The sequence below is a fragment of the Arachis ipaensis genome, chromosome B08 (assembly GCF_000816755.2).
Source record: "Arachis ipaensis cultivar K30076 chromosome B08, Araip1.1, whole genome shotgun sequence".
NCBI lineage: Eukaryota > Viridiplantae > Streptophyta > Magnoliopsida > Fabales > Fabaceae > Arachis > Arachis ipaensis.
In genome coordinates this window covers 35,261,258-35,283,412 of record NC_029792.2, presented here as the reverse complement: position 1 = coordinate 35,283,412, position 22,155 = coordinate 35,261,258, and the positions used below count along the sequence as shown (strand labels likewise).

General features: G+C 40.6%; 1 protein-coding gene across 1 annotated transcript; it reads right to left on the bottom strand.

Moving 5' to 3' along the window:
- LOC107610922 lies at window positions 10,331–10,684 on the bottom strand. Its single transcript, XM_016312901.1, has one exon. The coding sequence runs from the start codon at window positions 10,682–10,684 to the stop codon at window positions 10,331–10,333; it is 354 nt and encodes a 117-aa protein (XP_016168387.1).

The following is a 22,155-nucleotide window of genomic DNA, read 5'->3' as shown; positions in this document are numbered from 1 at the left end:
CGACTTCCTCGAAGCTTTTGCATAGTTCTTTTACCTTTTCTAAGTATTTTTGTACTAGTGTGTCCCTTGCCTGGTAGCTTCCGTTTACTTGGGATGTGACGATCTGGGAGTCACTACTAACTTCTATCCTTAACGCTCCGACCTCTTTAGCTAGGATTAACCCTCCTATCAATGCTTCGTATTCTGCCTGGTTGTTGGAGACTGAGAAATCGAACTTGATCGACTACTCGTAAGCTACTCTTGCCGAGTTCTCGAGAATGATCCCAGTCCCTCCGAATGTTTGGTTGGATGCTCCGTCAACGTGGAGCTTCCACCGTGTGTTCAGTATGTCGGGTGCTTCTCCTGCGACCTTCACCAGGAAATCTGCCATTGTCTGGGCTTTGATTGCCTACCTGGGCTCGTATTGTAAGTCATATTGGGACAGCTCTACTACCCATGCCATCATTCTCCCCGCGAGGTGGGGTTTCTAGAGGACTTACTGAATGGCCTGGTTGGTTCTCAGAATGATTGCGTGCCCTTGGAAGTACTGCTTTAGCCTTCTAGATGAGGTTAGTAGGGCGTAAGCCAATTTTTTCAACTTGGTGTATTTCAACTCCGCCCCTTGGAGTACTTTGCTGATAAAGTATATTGGGCATTGAGTTTTGTTTTCTTCCCAGACGAGGACTGCCGCCATGGCTTGTGTGGTCACCGCCAGGTATAAGTACAGAGGTTCTCCTTCTCTGGGTTTGCTGAGCATGGGAGGTTTTAAGAGTATCTTTTTGAAATGGCTGAACGCTTCTTCGCATGCCAGGGTCCACTCAAAGGCGATTCCTTTCTTCATTAGGTTGAAGAATGGGATGGCCCTTTCTGCTGAGGCCCCGAGGAACCGGGATAGATTCGTGAGCTTCCCAGTGAGTCGCTGCACATCCTTGACGCACCCTGGGCTTGTCATTTTGAGGATGGCTTCGCATTTGTCTGGGTTGGCCTCTACCCCTCTTTGTGTTATCATGAAGCCTAGGAATTTCCGGCCTCCATGGCAAATGCGCATTTGAGTGGGTTGAGCCTCATCTTGAATTTTCTTAGTGCTTTGAAGACAGCTTGGAGGTCGTCTATAAGGTTGCTTGGTTCTACTGTTTTCACCAAGATGTCGTCGACATAAACCTCTACCGTCTTGCCGATAAGGTCATAGAAGACTTTGTTCATTAGTATTTGGTAGGTGGCTCCTGCGTTCTTCAGTCCGAATGGCATTACTTTGTAGCAATAGGTGCCTCATGGCGTTATGAACGCCATTTTGTCTTCATCAGACTGGTGCATCGGGATCTGGTAATAGCTGGAGTACGCATCCATGAAGCTGAGAAAACGATACCCTACCGCCGAGTCCCCCATGGTGTCGATGTTGGGGAGGGAAAAAGAGTCTTTAGGGCATGCCTTGTTTAAATTGGAATAGTCGACACACATTCTCCACCTCTCGTTGGCTTTTTTAACGAGGACGATGTTGGACAGCCATGTCGAGTACTCGAGTTCTTCGATGAACCCAGCTTCTAGTAGCTGATAAATCACTATTTTATGGTTTATCTTGTACTCAATTGAGTGGTTTTTATTAACTCTTTACCCACTTATTCATACTATTTGCATGGTTTTATATTTTCTTCCTAACTATGTGTTTTGATTAAAAACATGCTTCTTTGATCTTATATTTGCTTATTATTAATCCTCTCTTATTACCATTAGATGCCTTGATATGTGTGTTAAGTGTTTTCAGAGATTATAGGGCAGGAATGGCTTGGAGGATGGAAAGGAAGCATGCAAAAGTGGAAGGAATACAAGAAGTTGGAGAAATTGCTAAGCTGTCCAGCCTGACCTCTTCGCACTCAAACAGCTATAACTTTAGCTACAGAGGTCCAAATGACGCGGTTCCAGTTGCATTGGGAAGCTAACGTCCGGGGCTTCGATTTGATATATAATAATATGATATAGTTTCCCTGACGCTAGGTGACGCGACCGCGTGATCCATGCGGCCGCGTCGTAGTGACGGAAATCCAGCGTGGTTGAATTCAGGACCAGCGAATTCTGGGCTGTTTCTGACCCAGTTTGCGGCCCAGAAAACACAGATTAGAGGCTATAAAGTAGGGGAATGCATCTATTCATTAGGAGGCTCTCATAATTCACTTTTTATGTTTTAGACGTAGTTTTAGAGAGAGAGGTTCTCTCCTCTCTCTCTCTCTTAGGATTAGGATTTAGGACTTCTCTTAGTTTTAGGAGTGACTCTCGATCCCAGGTTTAATGTTCTTTTCTGTTTAATTTCGTTTCCATTTTTATTCACCTTAGTACTTTAATTGATATTTATCTTTTGAATAATTGGCTTATGGCTTTCATGTTATGATTTTCTTTATTAATGCAATTGAGGTATTTTCAGATTTGTGATTTATATTTAGCATTTTACATTCTTGGTTTTGGTTAAGAAATCAATAACTCAGGAGTTATCCAATTCAACAGCATAATTGATAATTGTTATCTTGCCAATTGAATTGAACTTCAATAATCCCAATCTTTTCTTAGGAAACTAAGTCTAGACTTCCAATTTCTAATACCTCGCCAAGAGTTTATTTTATTATTATTATTTATTTTTCTTATCATTCAACATACTGCTTCCTTACTTTCAAAACCCCCAATTTACAAGACTCATAACCAATAATAAGAACACCTCCCTGCAATTCCTTGAGAAGACGACCCGAGGTTTGAATACTCAGTTATCAATTTCAAAGGGGTTTGTTACTTGTGACAACCAAAACGTTTGTACGAAGGGATTTCCGTCGGTTTAGAGACTATATCTACAACGCGAATGTTTTTATGAAATTCTTTACTGGCAAAAATCCTAACGTCAAAATGGCGCCGTTGCCGGGAAATTGCAAACGTGTGCCTTATTATTGGTTATTGTAAATATTTTTTTGATTTTTGCTTGTTTATTTGTTTTTATTTTTGTTTTTATTTTTGCTTTTCCATAAATTAAAAGGTTATTTGTTTTTATTTAGTTATTAAAAAAAATTTTTCAAAAATTTGTTCTTAGTGTTCATCTTGATCTTCAAGTTGTTCTTCACATTCATCTTGACCTTCAAGCTATTCTTAGTTGTTTTCTTCGTTTTGATCTAAAAATTTGAAATTTGGTGTCATTTTATTGTTTTTCTCTTTCCTCATTAAATTTAAAAATATTTTTAATTAATTTTTTTTCGAAAAAAAAAATTTCAGATTTTTATTTTTAAAATTTTTATCTTATCTTATCTTATTTCAAAAATCAAATTTCAAATGTCAAAATTTAATTTTCAAATTCAAAATTTAAATAAACTTTTAATTTAAATTTATTTTTATTTTCATTTTTAATTTTTATTTACTACTATGAACTCTCACCCCTTTGGCTATGAGTCTGGTTACAATTATGTTGTAGGAAGAAGAAATTACAATGAGAATAGGCATCCAGGTTGGAACAATCAAAGATGGGAGGAACCACAAGGATTTGATCAACCCTTATGGCAATAACCACCTCCAATGGACTATCAACAACCACCATCATATGCCTATGAACCCTTTCCTCAACACAACTTTGAACCACCACACTCACAAGCCAACTACCGCCATTCACCTCCATATGACCCTAACCCACATCCACCATACCAACCACCCTATGAACCGAATGAGCCATACATAGATCCACCCCAACCTCCATTGGATAACAATATACTCATCTCTAACATCATTGGTCTCACCTCTACACTCCAAAATCTTATATCCCGCATGAACCAACTCTCTACCTCCAAAATCCAACCCTCAAGCTCTGGTGCACTTCCTTTTCAACCACATAATGATCTTTTCATCCCATCACCACCCTCCATAGAAGAGCACCCACATCTATCAATCCAAGAGCAAGATGATCCCAATTATGATATTGATATGGAACAGAAAAAAGGAATCATCTTCGCGAATCCATACTTCATAAGGAGCTAGAGGAGGCCTTACGGGTAAAGGTAGGAGAGACCCTTGAAGATAAAGGAGTAGTTGAAAGGAGTTGTCATGGAAAGGAAATCATCGAGGATGAGTACGATTTCATCCTTAAACAACTGGACAAAGCAACAATTATTAAAAAGGAAGAAGTGGTTGCAGACTTAAGAGATGCTGTACCTCCATTGGAAAGTCCAGTCACAGAGCCTCCTTCCATGGTGTTTGATGTTGATGTTGAAGAGAGCGTACAACCTCCAAGGCAGATCATGGTTGAAGACTTTGTAGAGGTTGATCAAGAGATGGAGATTAAAGAAGAAGAAGTACAACCTCCCATGCCCTTGGTGAGCAATGAAGAAGAAATTGAATTGGAAGAAAGCTACCAAGAGGAAGAGGTTGAAATTGAAGAAGCTTGCAAAGAGGTGGAAGTAGTCAAAGAGCACAAGGGAGTGGAGCTTGAAATCACCTTGCCAAAGTTATTGGAGACCCCTCCCCCTAAGTTGCCATCATCCTTCACAACATTCAAGTGGGTAAAATTCATATCCCTTAGCTTTCTAATCCCACTTGAATATGGGCTACTGGAGACGGATGGTCAACTTAGAGCTCTTTGTGGCATTAAGAGTAAGAGGAAAATGGTCAGTGGTAAGAATTGTCCTGCAAGGTTCATTATGGTTGAAAGCTTAAAGTTTAAATGTAAAGGTTGGTGTAAAGCTCCACTGAATGGGTCTAGGAAGTTGTTTAGCCGCTTTAGAGAGAATTCAGATTGCCTACCACCCGGATGGAATCATGATGATCAACAAGAAGACGGGTGCAAAAGCAAGATTTGGGACCCCGGAATCCAATCTAGAAATCAGCACTCTTGGGGCCTTGTCACATGCTTTAACTTACTTGAAGGCTTTCTGCGCCTAGTTTGGGATCCCGGAGGACATTGGAATCATAAACATTGGTGGAGATTCCTGGATGAGTTCAAGCACAAGCCACCATAACAAAGGATTCCCCAAATGTCCAACTTAAGGACAATAACTAAAAGTGCTAGGTGGGAGACAACCCACCGTGGTATGATAGTTCCTTTTTCATTTTTATTTAGTTTTATTTGTTTTTGAGTTTTATTTAATTTTATTGAACCTGGAGTTTTGCATCACATTCATATTAACACTGCATTCTGCATTTTCTTTTCAGATTAAAAAAAAATGCCACGCGACGCAACCGCATCAGCGACGCATCCGCGTCGCAAGGAGAGGGGAGAAAATAAAAACGAACAGAGAGTCACGCTGGAGTGTGGCTGGAGGCGTGCCAGTGGCACAAATCGACCCACGCGACTGCGTCGCCGACGCGTCCGCGTCACATGGGAACTTTGGCCTCCCACGCGACCGCGTCACCCACGCGGCCGCGTGCCATGTAAATCGACGTCACAAGGGTGGATGGCTAAAGGTTAAGCTGGAATGGGGCTGGACTCGTGTTGGAAGCCCAAGCCCTCCCACGCGAACACGTCACCCACACGTCCGCGTCATATTGGAAATAGGCCATCCACGCGATCGCGTCAACCACGCGACCGCGTCACCCAGATTTTTTGCAAAAATACATCTCAAACAGAGAGTTGTGCGAATGCGAGGCTGCACTCGCGCCAATCGCACAAATCAGGCCACGCGATCGCATGACCCACGCGTCCGCGTCGCCAGCGTCGCACAACCTATCCAGATTAGTGCCAATTATCTTATTTTTCTTTCCCAATCCTAATTTCTTCTATCTTTTCTTCTTTCTTCTTTCTTTCTTACTTTATTTCTTTCCCTTCTCATTCTTCTTATCTTTTATTTTATTTTATTTATTTACATACTTTCATTCATTGTATTTTAATTTTGTGCATATTTTTATTTTTCTAAAATTATTGGTGTTCAAATGTTCTTATTCAACTGTTATATCTTTTCTGGTATTATCTTGGTGCTTATGACTTGTTTTATTCTGATTGGATAACATTATTTAAATCAATGCTAATTTTTATGATACTTGTACTCCTCTTGCATTGACATGTACTTATATTGATATTTTCATTACCCACACTCTTCCCCATTGTTGCAAATTTTGCACCATTGGTATGCCATGGCTTCTATTTTTTTCTCACGTACATGTTGAAGCTTCCATGTAAATGAGACCTTTTTCATTCGGTATTAACCCAACCATACTTCATTTATTTTCTTATCTCTATTATTGGGTTACCTTTCTTCCCTTTTTCTTTTAGGATGGCCACCAGGAAGAGAACCGGAAGACGTTTACATGGGGAGACAGACAAGTCCATCTGCACAATCCTTAGAGAAAAGCAACAGTTGAAACAACCCGTCCACCTGCACATCTCAGTATGCATCGAGGACAGTGCAATCTTTAAGTGTGGGGAGGTCGATACCGATCTCCATGGGTTAGTACTTTCCTGTCTCAAACACCAATATTTTATTTTCTTTGTTAATTGTTACATTTGCATATTTAATTGCATGTTTATTTGATTTTATGCATTTAGTTACTACTTGGTTGAAGTAATATTTTCTTTTTCAAGAAACCTTTTAGAAAATTTCACTAATTGAATAAAATTTAATGTTACACTTGTTCGAAGAAATATTATACTGGAACATGGTTTAGAAGATAGATATTGTGTATAATTTAAGTGTGGGGAATTTTATGCGAATATGGGATGATATGAAAAAGTAGGGAATTAAATTGAATAAGTTATTTGAAAATTTGGGAAGCATGCTCATGTGAAACCAAAATAATTAAATTACCATGTGCATTAAAGAAAAATATATTAAGTAATTAAATAAGGGGATACAAAAATAAAAAAAATAAAAAAAAAGAGCGAAGAAGAAGAAAAGAAAAAATGAAAAAAAAAATATATTACCCCAAATGCAAAATAAAAAGAATCAATGCACATGGGATAAAATTCAAAAATAAGTTTGATACATGAGCATGTAATACAAGTGGGAAAAATTTGGGTAGTTAGGTACAGTATTTTAAAATTGTATAAAGTATGTATATGTTAGGTGAGATCTTAGACTAGTCAAGGATTCAATTTGTTAGCTCACTTAGCCTTATATATATATATCTTTACCCTTACCTTAGCCCCATTACAACCTTGAAAAGACCTCATGATGTTTGCATTGGTATACTAAATTTTGTTGATTGGTTAGATAAAGAACAAAGTTTTAGAAAGCATGATTAGAGAAGACTAGAGTGAATTACCCTATACAATTGAGAGATTAGAGTGATATACACTTCCAGTGAGGGTTCAACGCTTAAATTCTATGTTCCCTGCTTTCATGAGCTGTCTTCTTACAAGTTCACTTGCTTTTTATTGTATGATTTGAATTAGTAGAAATTAATTTGTATTTGTCTTGGAGAACTTATTTACTCTTAACCAAGTAAGTAAAAGCATTTAGCATTTAGTTGCATTCATAGGTTGCATTTCATACCATTCCTCTTCATCTTTATAGCTTCTCTTGAGCTTAGCATGAGGACATGCTAGTGTTTAAGTGTGGGGAGGTTGATAAACCACTATTTTATGGTTTATCTTGTACTCAATTGAGTGGTTTTTATTAACTCTTTACCCACTTATTCATACTATTTGCATGGTTTTATATTTTCTTCCTAACTATGTGTTTTGATTGAAAACATGCTTCTTTGATCTTATATTTGCTTATTATTAATCCTCTCTTATTACCATTAGATGCCTTGATATGTGTGTTAAGTGTTTTCAGAGATTATAGGGCAGGAATGGCTTGGAGGATGGAAAGGAAGCATGCAAAAGTGGAAGGAATACAAGAAGTTGGAGAAATTGCTAAGCTGTCCAGCCTGACCTCTTCGCACTCAAACGGCTATAACTTTAGCTACAGAGGTCCAAATGACGCGGTTCCAGTTGCATTGGGAAGCTAACGTCTGGGGCTTTGATTTGATATATAATAATATGCTATAGTTTCTCTGACGCTAGGTGACGCAACCGCGTGATCTATGCGGCCGCATCGCAGTGACGGAAATCCAGCGTGGTTGAATTCAGGACCAGCGAATTCTGGGCTGTTTCTGACCCAGTTTACGGCCCAGAAAACACAGATTAGAAGCTATAAAGTGGGGGAATGCATCCATTCATAAGGAGGCTCTCATAATTCACTTTTTATGTTTTAGACGTAGTTTTAGAGAGAGAGGTTCTCTCCTCTCTCTCTCTCTCTTAGGATTAGGATTTAGGACTTCTCTTAGTTTTAGGAGTGACTCTCGATCCCAGGTTTAATGTTCTTTTCTGTTTAATTTTGTTTCCATTTTTATTCACCTTAGTACTTTAATTGATATTTATCTTTTGAATAATTGGCTTATGGCTTTCGTGTTATGATTTTCTTTATTAATGCAATTGAGGTATTTTCAGATTTGTGATTTATATTTAGCTTTTTACATTCTTGGTTTTGGTTAAGAAATCAGTAACTCAGGAGTTATCCAATTCAACAGCATAATTGATAATTGTTATCTTGCCAATTGAATTGAACTTCAATAATCCCAATCTTTTCTTAGGAAATAAATAGGATTCGAAGATCAAACTAATTAATCCCTTGACTTTCCTTTACTTTAGTAAAGGTTGACTAAGTGGAATTAAGATTCAACTTTCATTATTATTGATAAGGATAACTAAGTCTGGACTTCCAATTTCTAATACCTCGCCAAGAGTTTATTTTATTATTATTATTATTTATTTTTCTTATCATTCAACATACTGCTTCCTTACTTTCAAAACCCCCAATTTACAAGACTCATAACCAATAATAAGAACACCTCCCTGCAATTCCTTGAGAAGACGACCCGAGGTTTGAATACTCGGTTATCAATTTCAAAGGGATTTGTTACTTGTGACAACCAAAACGTTTGTACAAAGGGATTTCCGTCGGTTTAGAGACTATATCTACAACGCGAATGTTTTTATAAAATTCTTTACTGGCAAAAATCCTAATGTCAGTAGCCCAGCTGTTTGTTTGGCGACCTCATTAGCCCTTTCTTGAGACATCTTTCTTCATTGTTGGGCTACTGGTTTGGCGTCTAGTTTGACGGCTAGCCGGCGGGACATGACTTCGGGATCCAAGCCCGGCATGTCTGACGGTGTCCATGCGAAAAGGTCGCTGTTTGCCCTTACAACCTCCATGAGGGGTCCTTTGAATTTGTGAGGCAGGTTTCTATTTGCGAAGGTAAACTGTTCTGTTGATTCTCCGATCTGGAACTTTTTCATGTCCCCCTTTGGTTCTGGCCTCGGCTTGTCCTCCATCCTTACATCCAGGTCTGCTAAGAATACGCCGACTGCCTTCTTGGACTCTCTCCTTAGGGAGAGACTGGCATTGTCACAGGCGACCGCCGCTTTTAAGTCTCCCCTAATAGTGCCAACGGTTCCCTTGTCCGTTACGAATTTCATTGTTAGAAATTTGGTACATATTACGGCTGAGAACTCGTTGATGGCCTTTCTCCCCAGAATGATGTTGTAGGCTGTGGAGTCTTTGAGGACTACGAAGTCCGCCATAACCGACCTCCTGGTGTCACTGGCTCCTAGACAAATTGAGAGAAAGATCGTCCCGTCGAGCTTTATGTAGTTATCTCCTAGCCCCATGACCCCGTGTTGGTGATTCTTGAGGTCCGACTCCTTGAGTCCCATGGCGTCAAATACATTCCTGAACAGGATGTTGGAGTCGGCTCCTGTATCAACGAGAATTCGTCTAACTAATCCTGCGCCGATCATCGCTGTGATCACCATGGGGGGATTTTCGGGAAGATCGTGGAACCATTGATCTTCTGGGCCAAAGGATATCAGGGGAGGTCCTCTGCTTGGGGCGACGGTACCTCATGTTGAGATGGATAGGACCCGAATATCCTTTTTTGCTGCTGACTTAGATTTGGAGGGGTTGTCACGTCTGACCACGACGTTGACCACGAAAGTTGGGGGTTGTGAGAACTCGCTCAACTTTCCTTCTCAGATGGCCTGTTCTAAAGCATCTTTGAGATCGAAGCAATCCTGGGTCTTGTGACCGAACCCCTTATGATAGTCACAGTAAAGGCTTTTGTTGCCTCCTGTTCTCTCTTTCAATGGTCTAGTCTTGGATAGGATTCCCTTATCCACAATTTGCTGGTAGTCTTCTACTATGGGCACCGTGAGTGGCATGTAGTTCGTGAATCTCCCTACTCGTGGGGTTTGCTTGGCCAAGGTTCCGTCCCTGGGAGTTTCTTTATACCTGTCGACTTGGGGGGTCTGGCGAACTGAGGGGTTCAAGAGCTGCCATTTGTTGGCTGCTACAACCTAACTCACCTCCTCATCATTGATGTATTCCTTAGCCACGCTTTGAATTTCCCGCATGGTCTAGACAGGCTTGGTGGTGAGTTGTTTTCTAAAGTCCTCGTTTAGTAGGCCGTTTATTAGGCAGAGGCTGGCAACCAAGTCCGTGAGGCCTTCGATTTCTAAGCATTCGTCGTTGAACCTATCCAGGAACTTCCTGGTCGGCTCCCCGGGTTTTTGGGTAACCCCCAGCAAGTTCATTGGATGTTTCGCCTTGGCTATGCGTGTCGTGAACCGGGCCAGGAAGCTTTGGGAAATGTCCGCAAAGGCCGTGATGGATCCTTGCGGGAGCGCGTTAAACCATCGTATTGTTGGGCCGGCCAGCGTTACGGGAAATGCTCGGCATCTAACCGCGTCGCCTACCCCTTCCAAATTCATTCTTGCTTAAAATGCTGTGAGGTGCTCTTGGGGGTCCTTAGTCCCATCATACCTCATGTCCGTTGGCTTGTCGAAATTTCTTGGAAGCCGGACCTTGAGGATCGACGGGTGGAAGGGGGTGGCCCCCATGATGACGGGTTCCAGCCGTGTTTTGGCTTTTCCCTTTTGGGATTCCCCGTGGCTTTCAGACCTACCTTGGGTAGGTCGTGAGGTCGCCTGCGTATGTGCTTCATCTTCGCGCTTTGTCAAGCTCTTTTCTCTGTTCTCGTATCTTCGGGGAGAGGAGCGGGTGCGGGACCGGCTAGCGTCTCCGTGGGATCAGCTCCCTTTCAAGGTTTTGTACTCTGTGTCTAACTTCCTGCATGATCTTGGCGCTGTCGGCTCCCGTCCCTCCGAAGGGATGCCTTTCAGGGGTCTTGGTGTAGATTGGTTGGTTTGGCTGAATGGAGGATCGTGGCTGTTCGGCGGCACGGGCCGTCAAACTCGCCCTACTCAGGCGAGCCCCTCCTCCTTCGCAAAGTTCCTCCAACGTGGGAAATTGCTCCATGTCTGCTCCAGGTTCCCCACAGACGACGTCAATGTTTGGTACTTGGGATTATCGGGGCCTAGTCGAGTCGGGTATCGAAGAGAGAACGAGAGGGTGAGGCCTCGGCGTGACTTGGAGCGGGAATCGAAATGTGGGTTGAAGGCTGGCGACGCCAGAGGTGATGTGGACAAAGGGAGACGGCCACCTGCAAGGACACTCTGACGATCAAGTCAGTGTCTGTACGATGTGATGGCCAAATTAGGTAAGATAGTGCGTACCTTGGGGGGAGAGCTGACCTCTCCTCTTATATACTGTGCTGGGTGGGCCCATAAATGACCTAGCCCACTGGCTAAGAAGCTTCCGTGAGCTGTCCTAGTCCATGTGGGAGGAGTAGGTCGTTTCGGACTTCGGGTCGGGGCTTCGGGTGCTGCCCCGAGGATACCGACCCGACCGGTTTGCTGGGCGCGGTGACTTGAGCCGTGTAGTGGCAAGTTGCGCGTACTTCGGGCCGAGCGCGGGGGACCGACCCGTCGAATTTCCTATCATGGAGGATGGTTTGGGTTTGGGTCGGAGCGGTGTTCCCGACCCGCCAGATAATCGGGCTGGACTGTGTGAGTCCGTAACACAACTTATTTAGCAGAGAATGCTTCGGTAGATAGATTTTAATTTTGGATGAAGTTGTTGAGTTGACCGCTTACAATAGACTCTCTTGAGTCTTCAGTCAATTAGCCCTAGTAAAAAAATTAAAAGGTTATAGAAAAAAATATTAAGTAATTAATATTTTTTTATATAAATAACATTAATTAATTATTTTTTTATTTTTTTACTAAAAATATTGGTCATTTAACATTTTTTTTTATTTTGTTTGGTTTCCTTTGAAGTTGGAACTCTCAATGCTAATTTCCATATTTTGATTTTGAGTAACATATAGAGTTAGAATTAGAATTCTTAGAATTAATTTTATGGAAATGAAATCAAACTATAATGAGTTTTTACTTTTTATTTTATTACTCATGTAATATGAATTATTAATTCTTTAGATAGTTAAGACTTAAGACTTAGCTTTTTAAGTATTTTCTTGCCAACTAAGAGTTGGCCTAGTATCGTAGGCTACTAATCTCTCCTTCTCCATGACTCNNAACTGTTAAAAATGTGATTTCTTTTTTTAAACATTAGACTCAAAGAGATACTATCCTTCAAAATGACCCATCGTGTATATTGTACTCAACTATGAAATTAGAGGCGTACATATTTCGGATCGGCTCAAAGATTCAGGTCGAATTCAAATATTTTGGAGCTATTTTGATGTGATTTTACTAGGTATAGAATTGATATGAATTTTAAAAATCGGTTCCATTATTATTTGAAGTTGGGTCTGGATCAAGACGAACCCAGTTTTATCTAGTACACTTTAAAAAGACTAATATATATATTAAATTAATTCTATTATTATATTATATTAATTATAAATTTATTATTTTATTTTTAATCACATTTGTTGAATTGAGAAATAGATAAAAAAAAATATGAAATTAGAATTTATAGACAAATTTAAATTCAAATATGAATTCAACTTTTCGGTAATAATTAACAAGTATGTTTTTTCTTCTTTATAAATAAATGTATTATAATTTTTTACATAAAGTTTATCAAGATCCAGATTTCACCTGATCTAGATCCAATTTTAGAGTGGCCCGAAAGTAATATCCATGATTTCACCAGATCTAAGATCGAGTAAAAATTTTAAAAATAGACCTGATCATTATTTAGAGTCAATCAAGGCAAATTTGTCTTCACTGAATTTTATATACACCCCTAATATAGATGCTTGTTCCGAGGGTTACCTGAAACTGTAGGTCGATCTCGGACGAGATCTTCTGTACTGGTCGGAGATGACGTGTTCGGCTGGTGGGTGGCGGCTGGAGCTGTCGTGTCCAACTTGTTGGACTGGCTGCACTGTTGATCCTTGGTCACCGGAGGGTGGGGGGTACCTGCAAGAGACTCCGATGCTTAAGTTAGCATGGGTATTAAACAGGTTTTTAGTAAAATCAGAGTATGAGTTATACCTGGGTGCTCCAGTGTATTTATAGTAGTGTGGAGTGACCTTTTTAGATAAGATAAGTTAGTTATCTTTATCTTATCTTATCTTTGGGCAAGGTCAGCTTATCTTCAAGGGAACCGCCCTTCTCTCTATAGGCTTGGACTGCCTTAGGATTTGGGTCATGTTCCTTGATTTTGGGCCCTTCTTTGGGCTTTCCTGTCGATTTGGCCAAGCTCTTTGAGAAGAGGTCGGATAGTCTGACCTAAAGGGGTCGGTCGCCTTGTTACTGAACATCCTGGGTCGAATAGCTTGAGCCAGGGTATGAACAGTGCCCCTGCTCGAGCTCGGTCTTTCTTTTTGAGGTCGAGTCCTAGTTCTTAAGACTTCGATCCTTCTCTGGTGAAGCCGAACTCGAGCATCTTGTCGATTTCATCTTTGTAGCGTTATCTTTTTGAATATGGAACGTTTTCTTTTGCTTCTTAAGAGCGCGCGCTTTGACATTAGCGCTCTTTAGCCTTGGGAATACGCAAGGAGTTTAATATCCTCATTAGTTGGTTTTTAATTACCCCGTTTCTCTCAGCCTCTTTATTTTTGAATTTCACACTCCAAAAAACGGTTTCTCTTCTCCGTTACTTCCCCTTTCTTTCTCTCTTTCTGTTTTCTGAAATTTGTGGGTTTCGTATTTCTTCCCTGTGTCGTATCTTGGAGTTTATTAGTGCTTTCCTTATTGTGAAAAGGGCGACTCTAGATTTCATCTTCCATTTTCTACTTCTGTGAGGCTTTCTGTTCGAGAGGTGGCTCTACTTTCTGTTGCTTCTGCTCTCAGCCTTTCTTTAGGGTTTTCTCCCATTTTCCAGGTTGGTTCTTTCTTACTTTCCTCGTCGCTTGCATTGTGCCTTTTTTGACTTTAGAAAGTTTGAATCTTCGTGCATCTTCTTGCTTATTGTCATTTTATTTTTCTTCTTCTGTGATATGCACGAACCCACTTGCTTTCTCGAAAGGTTGCTCCTTTGACAAATTTTGCAAAAGATAACTTCTATTTTTTATTATTCTTGAAAAAGGCTGTGTCTTTGATGACTTCTTCTTGAAATATTTATTTGGTTGCTTCGTTTGTTGACTGAACTGGGACTGTGGGTCTGGAGGGTAGTTTATTCTGATGGTTTTACCCGTGGCTCATGGCCTTTTATTCAAAGTGTCGTTTTAGTCGAAAGGGGTCGCTATCAAGGTATGAGCTTGTGGGTTTTCCTAAGTCCTTGTTCTGTGCCTGCCTCCAAAGGATGCCCCTAGATCTTTGGTGTGGATCCTGGGGTTTTTTTTATTGTTTATACTACGCTGAATTATGTTGGCTGAGTTGTTTTGTCTTTTGTCCGAGATATTTTTTAGTAATCCGATCTTCTTTTCTTGTTGTAGGATTAGTTGGCCTCATGTCTTCTCACAAAAATATTGTTGAGACGTCTTCCTAAGTCCCTGAGGGCATGGCTGATTGGGTGGATTCCATGGTTCTTCTATGTGTTTCGTTGGTTGACTCTGAGTTTTGTCAGCAACTTAGGCAATTTCATAGGATTTGTGGTAATGGTGGTGATGAAAAGAACTATGAGCTTGTATCTCTAAACTCTGAGGAGAGGATCTGCTTTTCTACCCGAATTACTGGAGAGCGCCCCTTTTTCTATGCCTACGACTTCTTTTTTAGTCAAATGAATATCACTCTTCCTTTTTCCTCTTTTGAGACCAACCTATTTTGGTCCTGTAATGTAGCTCTATCCCAACTTCACCCCAATTCTTGGGGTTTTATAAAAATCTTTCAGTTGTTGTGTCATGAGTTCGGTATCCCTGCTTCACAATCCCTCTTCTTTTATCTCTTTGTTTTGACAAAGCCTGGGGTGGTTAAGAAGAAAGCCGCTTGGGTTTCTTTCCGAGCTTCCTAGGGAAAAAAGGTTTTCTCCATGTTTGATGAATCTTTCCATGACTTCAAGAATTACTTTTTTAGGGTCCGAGCTGTTGAAGGAGCTCGGCCCTTTTTTCTGGATGAAAATGATGAGCCTGCCTTTCCTTTGGAATGGCAAAAGAATGTAATGGTATCTAAATATACGTGGGAGATGTTAGATGAGGCTGAGCAAGCTTTTGTGATTGTGCTGGAAGAAAACTGGGGGCAGCCTCCCCATCTCGACACCAAGAAATTTTTAGCCAACCCCTCTCTCCTCCGAGCTGAGCTGGGTAGTGGTCAATTTTTTTGTTTTGATTGTTTTTTCGATTGTATCTCTTGTAAGCTCTTTTCTGATTCATAACTTGGTTTCCCACTGTTGTGTTTTGTTTGCAGAGATGATTAAGAATAATAAATCCATGAAGGCCTTTAAGAGGGCAAGGAAGGCTATTACAGCTCAAAACGTCTCGGCTAAGGCAGTCGGTGAGGGATCATCTCAGGTTTAGTCGAAGCCGTACCGAGCTCACCGGGGGTGAGGAAGGTAATCCCTACTCCCCGGGTTCGTTTGGTTGATCCTTCTTAAGTTTATGTCGCTACTTCTGGTGCTCCTCCAAACAAAAAACAAAAAACAACTGAGCCTTTCAACCTTGATGCCCCTGACTTTGACGCGGTTGAGTTTGTCGATCAGCAGATTGGTCCTTACGGTACCATTCCTACCGACGATGTCTCTCTCCTTCGCCACTTGGATTTTATTACTCGGAGTAGCGTCAAGATGGCGCATATGGGAGCTGCCTTGTACCGAACTGCCTAACACCTCCCTCTTCATGCTACCAAAGCTTTTATGGAGGAGGCTAAGCAAGAGTTCAACCGTATGAAGGGTTTGAAGGAGGAGCTCCAAGTGAAAGTGACCAAGCTGGAGAAGGAGTTGGAGACCGAAAAGGCTAGTTCTGTTGCCTTGGCGGCTTCGGTGAGGTTGGCTGAAGATACAACATTGAGGCATAAGGATAGTTATGTTACGGCCTACAGGGAAGTGATGCGTCTCAGGGAGGAGTTGGAGTCCGCCCGGGTTGATTATGCTGAGCTCCAGGGTTACCTTGTAGGCAGCGTAAATGCTGCTTAAGAGAACCTGAAGGAGCAAGTTCGATTTCTTGCTCCCGAGGTCGACCTTACTCTCTTCAGCCTGGACAATGTTGTAAAGGATGGCAAGATTGTCCCTGACGACCCTGATGACGATGATGTTGAACCTCCCTCTGTGCTTGCTGCCAAAGCCTCTGTGGTGCTGACTTCTTCAGCTCCTTCAGCTGAGGCCGGTCATCCCGTGTCAGAACCTGACTGTCAAATCTTAAATCGGGATGATGAGACTGTGGATGCTGTGCCCATTCAGACTCGCCCTCTTTCACCTCGTGCTGCCGAGAAGCCTTCGGATCTTCCCTGATTATGTAAATGTTTTGTGTAGATAGCCCAGCCTGTGGGCTTTTAAACTTCCTTTTTGTAGTGTTGCCGACTGTTGACACTCTTTTAGTTGCTTGTATAGCAACTTGATGAGCGGATAATTTATACGCTTTTAAGCATTGTTTTTAGTACGTTTTTAGTATATTTTTATTAGTTTTTATTATATTTTTATTAGTTTTTAAATAAAAATCACTCTTCTGGACTTTACTATGAGTTTGTGTGTTTTTCTGTGATTTCAGATATTTTTTGGCTGAAATTGAGGGACCTGAGCAAAAATCTGATTCAGAGGCTGAAAAAAGACTGCAGATGCTATTGGATTCTGACCTCTCTGCAGTCGAAGAGGATTTTCTGGAGCTACGAAAGCCCAATTGGTGCGCTCTTAATTGAGTTGGAAAGTAGACATCCTGGGCTTTCCAGAAATATATAATAGTCCATACTTTTCCCAAGATTTGATGGCCCAAACAGGCATTCCAAGACAGCTCAAGAATTCTGGCGTTTAACTCCAAAACTGGCACAAAAGCTGGAGTTAAACGCCCAAACTGGCACAAAAGCTGGCGTTTAACTCCAAGAAAAGTCTCTACACATGAAAGCTTCAATGCTCAGCCCAAGCACATACCAGGTGGGCCCGGAAGAAGATTTCTGCATTAATTACTGATTTCTGTAAACCCTATGCTACTAGTTCTCTATAAATAGGACCTTTTACTATTGTATTTTCATCTTTGGATTATCTTTTGATCCTTTGATCACGTTTGGGAGGCTGGCCATTTGGCCATGCCTAGACCTTTTGTTCTTATGTATTCTCAACGGTGGAGTTTCTACACACCATAGATTAAGGTGTGGAGCTCTGCTGTTCTTCATGAATTAATACCAAATACTATTGTTTTTCTATTCAACTCAAGTCTATTTCTTCTCCAAGATATTCATTCGTTCTTCAACTTGATGAATGTGATGATCCATGACACCCATCATCATTCTCACCTATGAACATGTGTCTGACAACCACCTCTGTTCTACTAGCAATGACTTGAATGCGTATCTCTTGGGTTTCTAATATAAGATTGGAACCTTCGTGGTATAGGCTAGAATTATTGGCGGCCATTCTTGAGATCCGGAACGTCTAAACCTTGTCTGTGGTATTCTGAGTAGGATCTAGAAAGGGATAACTGTGACGAGCTTCAAACTCACGATTGTTGGGCGTGTGACAGACGCAAAAGGATCAATGGATCCTATTCCAGCATGATCGAGAACCGACAGATGATTAGCCGTGCGGTGACAGCGCATTTGGAATGTTTTCACTGAGAGGATGGGAAGTAGCCATTGACAACGGTGATGCCCAACATAAAGCTTGCCATGGAAAGGAGTATGAATGATTGGAAGAAGGAAATAGGAAAGCAGATGTTCAGGAGGAACAAAGCATCTTCATACGCTTATATGAAATTCCAACCAAAGAATTACATAAGTATCTCTATCCTTATTTTATGTTTTATTTATCTTTTAATTATCAATTTTCCATTACCATCTGAATTCGCCTGACTGAGATTTACAAGGTGACCATAGCTTGCTTCAAGCCGACAGTCTCCGTGGGATCGACCCTTACTCACGTAAGGTATTACTTGGACGTATAAAATAAAAAAAAAACAAAAAATATTTTATGTTTCTTGTTTGAGTCTAGTATCAATTTTTAAGTTTGGTGTCAATTGCATTCTTCTTGCATTTTTCAAAAATATGCAATATGTTCTTCATTGATCTTCAAGTTGTTCTTGATGATTTCATTGCTCTGATCTTTAAATTCTCTTGTTTTGTGTGTTTTGTTGTTTCTCATATGCATTCTCAATTTGTTAGTGTCTCTTATATGAAAATTTTTAAGTTTGGTGTCCTGCATGCATTGTTTATTTGATCTTAGTTGCATTTTTATTGTTTCTCATCATCAAAAATTCAAAAATATTTTCAAAACTATGTCTTTTCAAGTCAATAATACAGAGAATTGAAGATTCAGAACATTCAGCAGAGGAATCAAACAGAAAAGCTGGGCGTTCAAAACGCCCAGTGAAGAAGGAAAACTGGCGTTTAAACGCCAGTCAGGGTACCTGGCTGGGCGTTTAACGCCCAAAAAGGTAGGATTTTGGGCGTTAAACGCCAGAATGGATGCCATTCTGGGCGATTAACACCAGGATGACACTAGAGGGAAGATTTTGTTTTTAATTCAAATTTTTTTTCAAATCTTCATAATTTTTCAAAATCAAATCTTTTTCAAATCATATCTTTTCAATCATATCTCTTCAAAATCAATTTCTTTCCATTTTTTTATTTTCAAAAATCCTTGTTATAATTAGTGATTTAATTCAAAATTTTCAAGTTGTTACTTGCCTATTAAGAAAGGATCAAAAGTTTTAATTTTAGAATCATATCTTCTAATTTCTTGTTTGTCAAGTAATCAACTTTAATTTCAAAACTTTCTCTTTTTAGTTGATGTGCATAAACTTGTTATGCTACGATTTAGGAAATTGCACGATCGGCAAAATTCCTTCCGGCAAGTGCACCGGTTATCGTCAAGTAAAAACTCACAATAGAGTGAGGTCGAATCCCTTGGAGGTCGAACACGTTTAAGCTCCAGTTTAAGGTTAAATTGGAGCTTAAACGTGGAAGCTGAGAAAGGTAGCCTTGGAGGTCGAACACGTTTAAGCTCCAGTTTAAGGTTAAACTGGAGCTTAAACGTGGAAGCTGAGAAAGGTAGGCCTGGAGGTCGAACACGTTTAAGCTCCAGTTTAAGGTTAAACTGGAGCTTAAACGTGGAAGCTGAGAAAGGTAGCCCTGGAGGTGTCGAACACGTGTAAGCTCCAGTTTAAGGTGAAACTGGAGCTTAAACGTGGAAAGGGAGAAAGCAACCCTGGAGGAGAAACTTGGTCGAACACGTTTAAGCTCCAGTTTAAGGTTAAACTGGAGCTTAAACGTGGAAATGGAGAAAGCAACCCTGGAGGAAAAACTTGGTCGAACACGTTTAAGCTCCAGTTTAAGGTCAAACTGGAGCTTAAACGTGGAAATGGCTCCCTGGTGCACTTCCCATTTCTGGCGTTTAACCTCCAGTTTAAGGTTAAACTGGAGGTTAAATGTGGACATGCTTCCTGATTGGCATCCTCATTCTGGCGTTTAACCTCCAGTTTAAGGTTAAACTGGAGGTTAAACGTGGAAATGCTTCTTTGGTGAGACTTTCATTCTGGCGTTTAAGCTCCAGTTTAGGCTTAAACTGGAACTTAAACTCCACATGTGATATTCAAGCTTCCTTTATTGACTTTGTTGCTTCCTTGCCTAGCCTCTTCTTCCCTGAAATCATCCAAACAATTGCATCAAAGTCTTGCAAAATTTCATGAGACATCTTCCATTCATAGCATTCAAGTAATATAACTAAAACTCATGGAATTTGCATCAAAATCATATTGTTCGGATGGTTCATTGCTTTGTTCTTCTTTTAACCATTCTTGGTTACTTTAAGCTCAAGAAAATGCATAAAACAACTAAAACTAACAGAAAAATGCTAGTAAAACTAGCCTAAGATGCCTTGGCATCATTAGTCTGATTTTCAATCATATCTTCTCAATCATATCCTTTCAATCACATCTTTTTCAAAATTAATTTTCAATCATATCTTTTTAATTTCTAATTTCAAAATCTTTTTCAAAAACCACTTTATTTCTTTCCCAATCTTAATTTTCGAAAATCTCAATCAAATTTTCAAATATCTTTTTATTATTTCAAAATCTTTTTAATTTATTTTCGAAAATTCTTCCCCTCTTCTCACAACCAACTATTTAAGGGACTAACACTCCTCCTCAAGGTGCAATTCGAACTCTATCCCTCTTGATAAGTTCGAATTCTCTTCTATCTACCTCCTCCTTCTATTCTTCTTTTCCTTTGACACCTCAAGGAATCTCTATACTGTGACATAGAGGATTCCTTACTTTCTTGTTCTCTTCTCTTTCATATGAGCAGGAGCAAAGATAAAGGCATACTTGTTCAAGCTGATCCTGAACCTGAAAGGACCTTGAAGAGAAAGCTAAGAGAAGCTAAAGAACAATTCTCTTTAGAGGGCCTAACAGAGCTTTTCAAGGAAGAAGAAACCATGGCAGCCGAAAACAACAATGCCAACAATGTAAGGAAGGTGCTTGGTGACTTTACTGCACCTACTCCCGACTTCTATGGGAGAAGCATCTCAATCCCTGCCATTGGAGCAAACAACTTTGAGCTTAAGCCTCAATTATTTTCTCTAATGCAACAGAATTGCAAGTTTCATGGACTTCCATTGGAAGATCCTCATCAGTTCTTAGCTGAATTCTTGCAAATCTGTAACACTGTCAAGACCAATGGGGTTGACCCTGAAGTCTACCGACTTATACTTTTTCCTTTTGCTGTAAGAGACAGAGCTAGGACATGGTTGGATTCACAACCTAAAGAAAGCCTGAACTCTTGGGAAAAGCTAGTCAATGCGTTCTTGGCAAAGTTCTTTCCACCTCAAAAATTGAGCAAGCTTAGAGTGGAAGTCCAAACCTTCAGACAGAAAGAAGGTGAGTCCCTCTATGAAGCTTGGGAAAGATACAAGCAACTGATCAGAAGATGTCCTTCTGACATGCTTTCTGAATGGAGCATCATAGGAATTTTCTATGATGGTTTGTCTGAACTGTCCAAGATGTCATTGGACAGCTCTGCTGGAGGATCTCTTCATCTAAAGAAGACGCCTGCAGAAGCTCAGGAACTCATTGAAATGGTTGCAAATAACCAATTCATGTACACTTTTGAAAGGAATCCTATGAATAATGGGACAACTCAGAAAAAGAGAGTTCTTGAGATTGATACTCTGAATGCCATATTGGCTCAGAATAAAATATTGACCCAACAAGTCAATATGATTTCTCAGAGTCTGTCTGGAATGCAAGCAGCAACAGGCAGTACTAAGGAAGCTTCCTCAGAAGAAGAAGCTTATGATCCTGAGAACCCAGCAATGGAAGAGGTAAATTACATGGGAGAACCCTATGGAAACACCTATAATCCTTCATGGAGAAATCATCAAAATGTCTCATGGAAGGATTAACAGAGACCTCAACAAGGTTTCAACAACAATAATGGTGGAAGAAACATGTTTAGCAATAGCAAGCCTTTTCCATCATCTTCTCAGCAACAGACAGAGAATTCTAAGCAAAGTCACTCTGACTTAGCAACCATTGTCTCTGATCTAATTAAAACCACTCAAAGTTTCATGACTGAAACAAGGTCCTCCATTAGAAATTTAGAGGCACAAGTGGGTCAACTGAGTAAGAAAATTACTGAACTCCCTCCTAGTACTCTCCCAAGCAATACAGAAGAGAATCCAAAGAGAGAGTGCAAGGCCATAAACACGTCTCACATGGCCGAACCTGGAGAGGAGGAAGAGGCGGTGATCTCCACTGAGGAAGACCTCGATGGACGTCCACTAACCTCCATGGAGTTCCCTAATGAGGAACCATGGGAATCTGAGGCTCAGACTGAGACCATAGAGATTC

Coding starts and splice junctions, on each gene's coding strand:
- LOC107610922 (XM_016312901.1), bottom strand. CDS start 10,684: ATGAATTTGGAAGGGGTAGGCGACGCGGTTAGATGCCGAGCATTTCCC.